General features: G+C 37.8%; 1 protein-coding gene across 1 annotated transcript; it reads left to right on the top strand.

Annotated features, from left to right (window-relative positions):
* Positions 1–3,127: 3,127 nt before the first annotated feature.
* On the top strand, positions 3,128–4,765 carry LOC143583492 (acyl-CoA-binding domain-containing protein 2-like). The gene is made up of 6 exons (XM_077065784.1): positions 3,128–3,279; positions 3,588–3,693; positions 4,040–4,131; positions 4,297–4,331; positions 4,397–4,479; positions 4,571–4,765. The coding sequence occupies exons 1-6, from the start codon at positions 3,128–3,130 to the stop codon at positions 4,709–4,711; spliced, it is 609 nt and encodes a 202-aa protein (XP_076921899.1). The 3' UTR covers positions 4,712–4,765.
* Positions 4,766–11,994: the final 7,229 nt, after the last annotated feature.

Genomic DNA, 11,994 nt, shown 5'->3' with positions numbered 1-11,994 from the left:
GAGATGAGGGATAGTTTGGCATACCACGCTCGAGGAGCTTGATGAATACCATATAAAGCATTCTAAAGCTAGTAAACTTTGTCTGGATGATCTGGATGTTGATTGACATACACCTTCTCTGAAATTTCCCCATGTAGGAATGTACTTTATACATCCCACTAATACACCTTAAACTGTTTGTAGGAAGCATAAGACAAGAATATGCGACTTGATTCAAGACGAGCAACTGGAGCATAAACCCATGTGTAATCAATGCCTTATTGTTGATCAAATCCTTGAACGACCAACCTAGCTATGCTCCATATAGCCATTCCACGATCATATTTCTTGTTCTTAAATACCCATTTTGTACCAATTGGATAAACCCCTTAAGGACGATTAAACTTGCAATATATCGAATTGTTGAAGCTCTTCCTACATAGCTTTGACCCAACTATTGTCTTTATGAGCCATTGCAACATTCTTGGTTTCAACTTGAGAGATGAAACAAGTGTATAATCACTCATTCGCCACACCATGACGAGTCAGAACCCCAGCGTTCGTGTCGCCAATTATGTTTTCTTTGGGATGATTCTTGTGAATTCTGAGAGTTGGAATAGGATCTGGAGTTAGAGTTGCATCAAGATTTTTTAACGTTCTTAAGAATGCCTGACCGGATGAACCGTCACCCTCTTCAGCCTAGAAATCAGCGTTAGAATCCTGAAAGACTTCAGTTTCTTGATTTCCTTTAGGTGCGGTAACTTCAAGAACGTTTGAGTTTAATGAGTGACTTGAATCAGAATCAGATGGAGAAGAAGTTGTTGCAAGGATAGATGATGAATGAAATGTTGAATGTGTAGAAAAACTCGGTGCATCATGAAACACGTCATCATCAGAATCTCAGGCAGGCTTATATGTATTAACATCTGTAGACAACTCAGGAAGAACATTAAAGGTATTAAAGAAGCCAACATAGTTAAATAAATGATCGGGGCAAGTGCCAAACTTAGGAATTGTATACTTGCTGCAATCAACATGATACGCCTTCTCTATTGTTCAAGACGACTTATTGAAAGTTCGTTTGTTTGGTGAGTTGGATGAATATCCAAGAAAATACATTCGACAGCTTTCTCATAACAAGTCTTGTTATGCCTTTTTAACAGTCAAAACCCTGTTTAACACATAACAAGTTGTGTTCACCCCCTTTGCCCAGAAAGTGACAAGAAGCTTTGAATCAGCTAGCATGGTCCTTGCCATTTCAACTAATGTTCGGTTCTTCCATTCGATCACTCCGTTTTGCTGGGGGGCAATAAGGTGCGCTGAATTGATAACGTATTCCCTTTTGTAAGCAAAACAACACCATCGAACGATTCTTGAATTCCATGTTGTTGTCACTTCTGATTTTCTTGGCATGCAAGTCATAGAGGTTCTCCAACTTCATGGTCAAATACTTCAGAATCTCAGTTGTTTCATCTTTGGTACCTAGAATAATCGTCAGTAACAACCAAGCATTAAGACTTGCCTCCAATACTTTGGACACCAATAGGACATAAGAGATCCCTATGAAGCAGTTTCAGTGGAGTATTGATAGAATTGACAAGCTTGACTTGTGAAACTTCTTCTTTTGCTTTCCCATCTTGCACGAAATAAAGTGATCATTCAAGGCGAATGATTGTTTGGGAACTCCAACCACAAGGTCATGTCGGACCAAATAATTCATCTTGCATAGATGGATGTGCCCCTATCTTTGATGCCATAAAATAGACACTTTCTCTGATGCTTTACTAATTAAACAGGCAAGAACATCCATTTTAGTTGCCTTGGCAACCATATCAAGGATATAAGTGTCATTCCTTATGTTAGCCCTTGTCAAAATCCACTCCTTAGAATAACAAACCATGGCTTCAAAAGCAAACACTTAGTCTTGGTGAAATGAGTTGAAAAGTCTTTGTCACGTACGTGGGAGACGTTTAGCAAGTTGTACTTCATTTCTTCAACATAATGGCCATGGTCAATGCTTAGACTTCCATTTGTTATAGTTCATTCACCATTGATCATTCATCCCTTATCACCAGCAAACGCCACGTATCCACCATTTACTGGTTTGAAATCAACTAGGATGTCTTTGCACCTTGTCATGTGCGTAGAACACCCATTGTCAACATACCATGTATTGTTGAGAGTTCTCCTTGGATGAAATTGCACAAAAACCAATTATTAGTTTTCGAGAGGGACCCAAGCCACACTAGTTTTGGGTCGACCAGATGAAATAATAGAAGTTGAAAATTATAATTCACAATCAACACCATTTAAAATTGATGGAATATTGGACCTCTCTTTCTACATCACCAATTCATCAAGATTTTAAACCTACTGCAATAGTTAATTTCTTATAAAGATCCGTGTTGTATGTTAACTAGAGTTCTCTAGTTAAAGCGTCATGTCAAACTCACATAGGCATAAAACCATCAACTAAATAGAAAAAGGTTTAATTGGTGTATTTGGAGGTAGACCCTAATGAGTTGTGATTTAGGGTGTTAACACATCATGTAAGATAAGATAAAAAAAGGTTATGCCACCCCTTCCCCTCTGCGGGTGTTCCATTTGCTTTGACTAGCTGTTGGAGACATTGTCGAACTACTGATACGGCTAGTTGGTAACGCCCCGGAGAAAGCCGGAGACGAATCTATGCCTTATATTATTATATATAACATGTATCTACAGATATTTAAAAAAAATGCCATAATAATAATAACAAACATTTAAAAATACTCATAGTGTTATCTTTCTACACAAGTTAGTAGTAGTTTGAAAATGGACGGAAATGAAGTTGAAGTTGAAGTTGAAGTTGAAGTTGAAACAAAGCAAACACTGTTACGTACGTCTTCTCTCTCTCTCGCCCTGTGGTTTCCGATTATCCATCCGCTCTGTCTTCCTCAATTTCTCTTTCAAACCCTAATTACCACTACACTTTCCTCTTTCTTTCCATAAAACAAACTAACAATATGCAGCATTCCAGTCTTCTGTACTCTGTTCTTCAATCAATCATGGCGATCACCACTACAATCGATACTCTTAGCTCTCATTTCTTCTCAATAATAACACTCTCATTTCAACCCCTAACCGGCGGAGAATGTTAGGCGATCAGATGCGGAGTTTACTAGGAAGGAAGGAAGTTGCAGCAGCCACTGCTGGTGATAGTGATTGGGAAGGTGTGGAGACCACGGAGTTAGATGCGGCGTTTTGTGCTTGTAGTGTTCCAATACCTTCTGCCATTAAGATCACTGCTCGAGCTAAGTGGTAAGTTCATAACAGAATTAACCGCCTGTCGGTTAGAAGACATTAACCGAATCGAACAATTTCTGTTTTCATTTTATGTATTTCATCACCAATTCATATATTCATTTCATGTATTTATGCATCCGTTTCACGAAATTAACCAAACTGAAAACCTAAATATTAACCGAATAAACAGAACCGTGCACACTGCTAGTAATTTTGTTATGGAAATGATTTTTGGTACAAAATGATGTATAGTTTTCTAATACTGGTTATTATGAACCATCTGTGGTTGATTTTGTGTTTTAATTATGTGTGTGTTGGGCCAGGAATGCATGGTATAAATTGGGTGCAATGTCTCAAGAAGAAGCAATGCAGAAATATCTTGACATTATTACAGAGTTATACCTTAATTGGGCTGACGGTTCTACTTTTGTGAGTATTCTCACACTTTCTCTATCACAGTAAGACCTAAAAATGGCAAAATGGATGGCGATTTTGGGTAACGGGTCAAAACGGATTATATGTTTGTTAAAGTTCTGTTTGTCCAATGTTATTTATTAGTTTTCTACTTAATGATTGTCAATAATAACACACTTATTTGAACAAAAGGTTGTGCTACATAACAAATTAGGAAACACAAACTTTAGTGTACTATTGGCCTGTTGACCTGTTTTGCTCGTTGGAAATAACACCACCTTTTCATTTTTATTATTATTTTTTTTATCATGGAACTTTTGAGACCTTTATTCTCTGTTTTTGTTGATTCAATAACTCATAGAAGAGAAGAGGTGGAGAAAATAATGAGACAACCAGTAAGGATACTAAACCAATGGGACCTGAGTTGAGCTCTTTTGTGCATGGGGAAGAGTTGTAAGATTCTTGAACCTTTTTTGTATAATATTATTAGTGATTAAAGGTTCTTGGCCCATCATCCTATATTAATTGTTCAGCTACCCATGTCATTTGATTGCTCATAAAGTCAGTATATGTAGTTGGATTTTCAAATGTGCTTATTGTATCATCTTTGTTTTTCAGTAAATTGGATGGTATGCATGACTTTTCAAGAGAAGGTATAACATGCTCAAATATATCAAACTCTTTACTCTTAGTTACAGTGTTCATGTAATATTTGCAGATCAAACGCAGGCTGTTGATCATGACCAAATTGATGTTGCAGAAGTACCGTTGAGCACGAATGCTGCTGATATGATTCTAAAGGTAAAAAGATAAATCGCATTTGCGTGTAGAAAAACTTAGAAGCTATGTTTTTGGCTTAAACTGATGTTTTTGTTTATTGTATGTCTAAAAGGAGAACCAAGGCTTGGGTAACGCTGCTGTGGGTGAGGCGGATGAGACTGGTGTGAAGAAAAATGCTGCAACAGGTGATGATGATGAGGGAAGTAGCTTTCCATCTGATCTGTCTCAATCAAACTGGCATTCCGTCGCATAAAAACACTGATGATCTCTGTCTGATTCATGTGTACAGACTTGATATTTCCCACAAGTCCATAACAATCATTTAGTTTTTTCTAGCTTGTATGTTAATTGCAAAAGACAATTACACTCTTCGTTCTTTACAGGAAATTGCACATTTCAGTATCTTCAGTGGGTTTCAGTTCCATGGATGAATTAATGGCTCCATACCATAAAGAATGATTCGCATATTAATAAACGATGCAATTTTCTATATAGCTCGATGAAGAAAGCTTATCTTCTTTAAACAGTGATTTGTTATGGTTGTTAGCCTGATATTGCTAGTCAGTTCATGACCTTTTGAAAATCAACTTAACTCAATCTGCTCCTCTGAATAAAAAAAATAATCAATAGCGAACTAATTGTTGATTCACATTTTTGGGTTTTAGATTATTTAAAAAAAAGCTATAATAATGAATCAAAAATTGATATGGCGTTAGATCAACTTCAGTTAAACGTTCTTAGATTGACACTTTAGGCTATTAACTTTCAGCAACTGGCACTTTAGTCCCTTAAAATTTAAATATTGACAGTTTAGTCCTTTAACTTTCAGCAGTTAACACTTTAGCCCTTTAAATTTCAAACATTTGACAAAATAGCCCTTCAATTTTCTGACTACGATAGTTTAGCCCTTGAAATATCAGCTAATGACAATTTAGCCCTTACACTTTCAGGTATCAACACTTTAGCCTTTAATCTTCCCAATACTGAAACCTAGCCCTTAAACTTTCAAAGATTGACACTTTAGTCCTTAAACTTTCAAATAATGACTCTTTAGCCATTGAACTTTACGCTACAGACACTATAGCCCTTGAACTTTCTTTTAATGAAAACTTTAGCCCTTGAATCTTAATCTATTAACAGGTACTTAACCTAAGCACTTAAACTTTCAACTAAGCCCTTGAACTTTCCGCTATAGACACTTTAGCCCTTAACTTTTAGATAATGACTCTTTAGCCTTTAAACTTTCAACGATTGACACTCTAGCCCTTAAACTTTCAACAAATTATAAATTAACCCTTAACCTTTCAGCTAATGACAATTTAGCTCCTGAAATTTCAGCTAATGGCACTTTAGCCTTTGAAATTTTAGATATTGACACTCAAACCCTTAAGCTTTTAGCTATTAACACATAAGCCCTTAAACTTTTATTTGTTGACACTTTAGCCCTTGAACTTTCTGTTAAAGACACACGCCCAGATATGTATGCAAATGTGATAATTTTCTTTTCAACATAGTTGCATCTCTTTTCGGAAGACGGTTGAGTCCCCCTGTTTTTTGTTCGGTTCTCAATTTAACTTTCAGCTATTGATAGGTTAGCCCTTGAACATTCATCTATTGACACTTTAGTCCTTAAACTTTAAGTTATAGATACCTTAGCCCTTGAACTTTAAGCTATAGATACTTTAACCCTTGAAGTTTCAGATAATGACTATTTAGCCCTTAAAATATCAACTATCGACACTTTATCTCTTAAATTTTCTACAAATAACAATTTAGCCCTTAACATTACAGCTAATAACAGTTTATCCCCTGAACTTTCAACAATTGACACTTCAGTCCTTGATCTCTCACACATTGACAATTTAGCCCTTGTACTTTCCTAGAATAACACTTTAGCCCTTAAACTTTTTGCTATTGATACTTTAGCCATAGAGCTTTCTAATAATGACTTTAGCTCGAAGGCTAAACCAAGATTTTATTTTATGGAACTAGGGATGTGTAATGACCCGGGTTTTTCATTTATATATTATATACCAATACCAGACCCGTTTTCGTTTTCGGGTAAATTAATCAATAAAATATTCAAATTATTTATTTTCTTTATTTATATTCTATTAACTTTGTTAAAAATACAATTTACACCCTAAAGATTAGTTTTAACCCATTTTGTGTCCACACAAGAAGTTAAGGGACCAGTTTGCAAAATCTGATTAATAATTATATAATATAAAACCCAAACCCATTTCTAGATCCAACCCCGTAACCCATGACCCGTTTGTTTTTTTGTACCGTACTTCACGGATTATAAATGAAATTGATTTTTTAAGATCGTTTTACATGTTTATTATGTATTATACCGACATAGTTAATTTGGAAATCAAGATCATTAGGATATGAAATTACTTATTAACAAATTGTCTTAACCTATATCGTATGATACCATTTAGACATAATGAAAATTCAATTAAACTTGTATACACCGTCTTCAGGACCTCGCGAATCAAACCCAAAAAGTAATTGAAGTGTAACAGCCTGCTTGTATCAATTTGTGTTCGCCTTTTGGCCGTCCAGATTACGATCAAGTTAACCATCCATCCATCCATCATTGTTTCTGGTAATTCATACATGTACCTGATTCGTCTTTAAGCCATATACAAGAACCCTAACGTTAATTAAAAAACATAACGTAGATTGATCAGTTGTAATTCTAGGGTTCTTATTCAATTGGGTTTTGCAATCAGTTTCTGTATTTAAAATTTTGGTTTCATATATTGATCAACTGGCTGGTGTGTGTGATTGTTCAAAATAGTGAACCGGCCAAGGCGCGTGTTTGAGCCCCTGGACGCAGTATTTTTGTTATTTATTCTTTAAAGAGTTTTAATGGTTTAAAAGGTTAATAAATTCATTTATAATTGATCGTAATTATAAAATAAACATTATTTTATTAAACTGACACCATTAAGTTTACGTTTCTTGACAATTAATCTCGTTATAAGTATTTTTTTTCCGAAACGTGAACTTTTATAAACAACCGGCAACAAGACCGAAACAGACCCACTCAACAAGCTAGAGAACAACCAGAACACCCCTAACCAACATTACAAAAAAGTAAATTTACACCAATTTGTCCAATTTATAGGATCTTTTTTAGATCTATGAGTGTACCAAAGGAATCCTGACGATTTAATCTCGCCTATAATTGAGTCTATCTTGATTTCTCTTCTTTCGAAAATTCTTTCATTCCTCGCTTTCCAAAAACTCCAACACGCTATAATCACAATCCCGTGGAAGACTTCCTTAACCTTATCCGGGAGCCCCACCATCTTATGCATCTCCAGGACATCCCTAACTAAGAACCCAAAGATCGACGGGACCTTGCACCACTGACTTAAATGATCCCACACCACCGCTGCCACCAAACACCATGTCGTAATATGATCGATCGTATCCAGCCCTTCTTTGCACAGGGGATATAACCTTCTCACACCTTGAATGTTCCTTTTGGCCAACGCTTCCCAAGTTGGAACGCGGTTCATCTCCGCCCTCCAAGCATGAATGTTACATTTATCCGGGATCCACTTACACCACTTCATAACATAGTTACAACCAACATCTCTATTCTTAGCTAAAAGTTTTTTAACCGAGTTGACCGAAAAATCTCCAGCCCTATCTCCAAGCCACTCCCACGAGTCCGAACCACCAGCCCGAAAGGCGATGACAATGAGTTGAAAAGAACGCTCCCATTCGATTGTTTCTTCATTCGTAGATGGTTTTCTAATCCACTCCCACGCCCAACTGAAGTTGTAATCTTGCCTCCAAAACCGATCACTAACGCAACAATGTTTATTTTTTTTCCAATTTAAACAAATTTGGAAGAGCTGACCTTAAAGTGCAGCTCCCAACCCATATATCATTCCAAACTCTTAATCCCTTACCATCGCCAAGCTTACCTTTAATCAAGTCTTCCAATTTCCTACCATCCACTTTTAAAGTGTTAACATCCTTAGCAATATTCTTCCAAGGTCCACTATAATTTTTATTAACCGGTACCATATCTCACCACAACTTTTTCTAGTGAATCGCCTCTACCAATTTGTACCAAAGCCCCCCTCTTTCAGTTTTACACCGCCAACTCCATTTAGCAATTAGAGAATTATTAATATCTTTAATTCTCGATATACCGAGCCCCCCTTTATCTTTAGGAAGAGTAACCCTCTCCCACGCCACCCAATGAATTTTTTTATTATTATTGGACCCGCTCCAAAGAAATCTTCTTATAATTCCTTCTAGTTTTTCCACCACTTTACTCGGAGCTTTGAACAAGGAAAAATAATAAACCGGTAAACTTTCTAAAACTGAGTTAATTAAAACCACCCTTCCATCGATAAACAAAGTGTGTGCCTTCCATAAAGTCAACCTTTTCTCGAATAAATCTATAATCATTCTTCAATTGTGGATTTTATTCATGTTAGCCCCAACTAAAATCCCCAAATGCGAAAAAGGTAAACTGCCAACCTTGCAACCAAGAATCTCGGCCATACACCCCAACTCTTCCCCGTTAACATTACACCCGAGTAGAGAGGACTTATGGAAATTAATTTTGAGCCCAGAGCACAAGTGAAAGCACCTCAAGAGCCTAGCCACATTCTTCAAATAAACAGGAGACCACTCCCCATTATCATAGCATCATCAGCGTAAAAAAGATAAGAAAGAGAGGGCCCATTTCTAGGAGTTTTAATGCCATTAAAAACTCCTACCTCAGTCGCCCTTCCCAACATACAAGAAAACGCTTCCATAACAATGATAAAAAGAAATGGGGAAATAGGGTCACCTTGTCTGAGACCTTTGTAGCATTGGAATTCAAACGTCGGAGACCCATTAACAAGAACCGAGGATCTAGCCGAAGAGATTATCCCAAATATCCATTTGCACCATCTATCCGTGAACCATCTGATCCATTATGGAAATTAAAAAATTCCAATGCACATTGTCGTATGCCTTCTCGAAATCAATCTTTAGAAAAAAACCCTTTATAATTAACTTTGTTCGCCCAAGCTAACAACTTGTTGACAATAAGAGGCCCGTCAAGGATTGACTTCCCTTTAAGGAAAGCCGATTGTGACTCAGAGATAACTGAGCCAAGCACCTTCTTTAGACGATTCGCTAAAATCTTAGAGATTATCTTACTAATAACCCCCACCAAGCTTATCGGGCGGAATTCGTTTAAGCAAGCCGGGTCAATTACCTTTGGGATTAAGGCAATAAACGACGAGCTGCAACCTTTATTAATTATTCCTCCCTGGTGGAAATCCACCATAATCTTCATAAAATCGGCTTCAAACAACCCCCAGAAACGCTGAAAGAACCTGAGATTAAACCCATCCGGCCCGGGCGCACGATCGCCATTACACTCAAACACCGCTTCTTTGACTTCTTCCTTAGAAAATTCTGCTATCAACCAAAGAGAGTCTGCTTCTGTTAGTTTTTTTGACTCCGTGACACACAAGATTGGGCCTATTAGTCCGATCCTCTTTAAACCGATCTCTGAAAAAACAAAAAACATCCTTTTTGACTCTTTTAGGAATTTTGCACCACTCGTTGTTTATAAGCAGCCCCGGAAAAGAATTTTTTCTTTTCTTGTTATTTATAATCGCGTGAAAGAAAGCCGAGTTAAGATCTCCAGCCAAGGCCCACCTGGATCTGGATCTCTGCCTGAGGACTTTTGTTAAAAAGTCATCCATCTATTCCAAATCTTTTAGGCATTTAGTTCTAATCCATTCTTCTTCTTCAGACAACTCCCTGACCTCCAATTCAGCATTTAACTTTTCCATCTCATTTAATATAGTTTGTTTTCTTTCCATTTCTTTGCCTTCAGTTTTATCCCGCCAAAACTTGATATCATTTCTAAGCATTCTAAGCTTCTTCACCAATCTCAAATCAGGGAGGGCACTGACTTAAACTTTTTACACACCCCGCGAACCACATCTTTGAATCCGTCTCTCCCATGCCAAGAGTTAAACACCCGAAAAGGACGATGACCAAAATTAGACTCCTTAGTTCTTAATACTAAAGGTCTATGGTCCGACAACCTTTTAGGAAGCACTCTAAGACAAGCCCCTGGCCACATATTGACCACACCAGAGCTGACCAAAAATCTATCTATTTTACTCGACTTATTTCCAACAAAAATGTAAATTTACCCCCTTTCATGGCGAACTCAACCAGCTCATTCTAAAAAATAAACGAGTTGAAATCACTAGCGCACCTCGGATTGAAGTTGGAATTTTTTCTTTTGCTTGGAAATCTAACCGCGTTAAAGTCATTCAAGCATAATCCAATTACCCGCATATTTGTCTTTTAACTCCCCAATACGAGCCCACAACTCCTTTTTCTCTGAAGTCTTTTGCGGAGCATACACGTTCAAAATACATAATTGACCCGAGCTACCTTTCAACTCCCCTTTGAGGAAGACAAAATTCCTCTCTTTGATCCTCTCTATGGGCTTAAACAGATTCAGGTCCCACACACAAAGTAAACCCCCAGACCTGCCCGACGCTTCAGAATACTCCATCCCGAAAACCGAATTATCCAGAATTTGGCGACACACTTCATATCCAAATCAGTAGCAAGAGTTTCCTGCATCGCCATGAACGAAATATCTTCCTTAATTTTAATTTCCTTAACCCATCTAGCTTTTGAGTCTGCCCCCATTCCTTTAATATTCACAGTTAAGAAATTCATTTATTAACTGTAGCAACTCCTTCTCCCATTATTGAGTCTATGACCATATTACCCTCCTCCCCCACCTCCGCTCCAACCATGACCCCGACTTCAATCGTGGCTTCAACTTCCTTCTCCAGATCTTCGTTTACCCCTCCCACCTCCTCCATCTGACCCTCCCTCTCCAAACTTCTCACAACGAGATTAAACTCCCAAACTTGATTTATCTCCTCTCTGTTGTCCTATTCCCCTTCATCAGACCTAACTCTACATTTCCTTCCTGTTCCTTTTTCGTTTCTTCTCTGCACCACTTTAGAAGAGTGAGGTTTAGGCTTCACCAGACTAGCATAGTCTCTGTCCAGGCCCAACAACTCGTCTAAACCAAAAGGGTCGTCATATCTAGGCCTTTTTCTCGATCTAGGCTTGCAAGACATTGGGCCTTCAATGACTTGACCATCAGGTCTTACAGAACCACCTATTTCCATGATTTTAGCATTAAAAACATATTCCATCCCATGTGTACCCTCGGCAGTAAAGCCATTCTCTCCCCTCTGACCATTATGCTCACTGTTAACTTCGGGAACACTCCCTTGCACCTTATACACTTCCGACACCCTGATATCGAGCGCACAGTCTTCTACATCTGCTTCCGGTGACCTCTGACAAGAGTTTCTAACAACCCCCTACAGAGACTCGACCCCCCCCCAGTACATTCTGGTTCCCAAACTCCAAGCTCCTCCGTTATCCAAACTCTGTAAACCTTATCTCTCCAGCGTAATTTTATCACCTCAGATATCCTTTTCCCGTCCTCGACTA

Source organism: Bidens hawaiensis, unplaced genomic scaffold, assembly GCF_021521415.1.
Source record: "Bidens hawaiensis isolate Kalapana, Puna unplaced genomic scaffold, B.hawaiensis_p1.1 tig00032427_1, whole genome shotgun sequence".
Lineage (NCBI taxonomy): Eukaryota > Viridiplantae > Streptophyta > Magnoliopsida > Asterales > Asteraceae > Bidens > Bidens hawaiensis.
This window is presented reverse-complemented; position numbering and strand designations above follow the sequence as displayed.

What these genes read in the sequence shown, in the direction of transcription:
- LOC143583492 (XM_077065784.1), top strand. Translation starts at nt 3,128, where the DNA reads ATGCGGAGTTTACTAGGAAGGAAGGAAGTTGCAGCAGCCACTGCTGGT. An exon ending in GCATGACTTTTCAAGAGAAG is followed by an intron (nt 4,332 to 4,396) that starts GTATAACATGCT and finishes TAATATTTGCAG; the next exon opens with ATCAAACGCAGGCTGTTGAT. An exon ending in CTGCTGATATGATTCTAAAG is followed by an intron (nt 4,480 to 4,570) that starts GTAAAAAGATAA and finishes TATGTCTAAAAG; the next exon opens with GAGAACCAAGGCTTGGGTAA.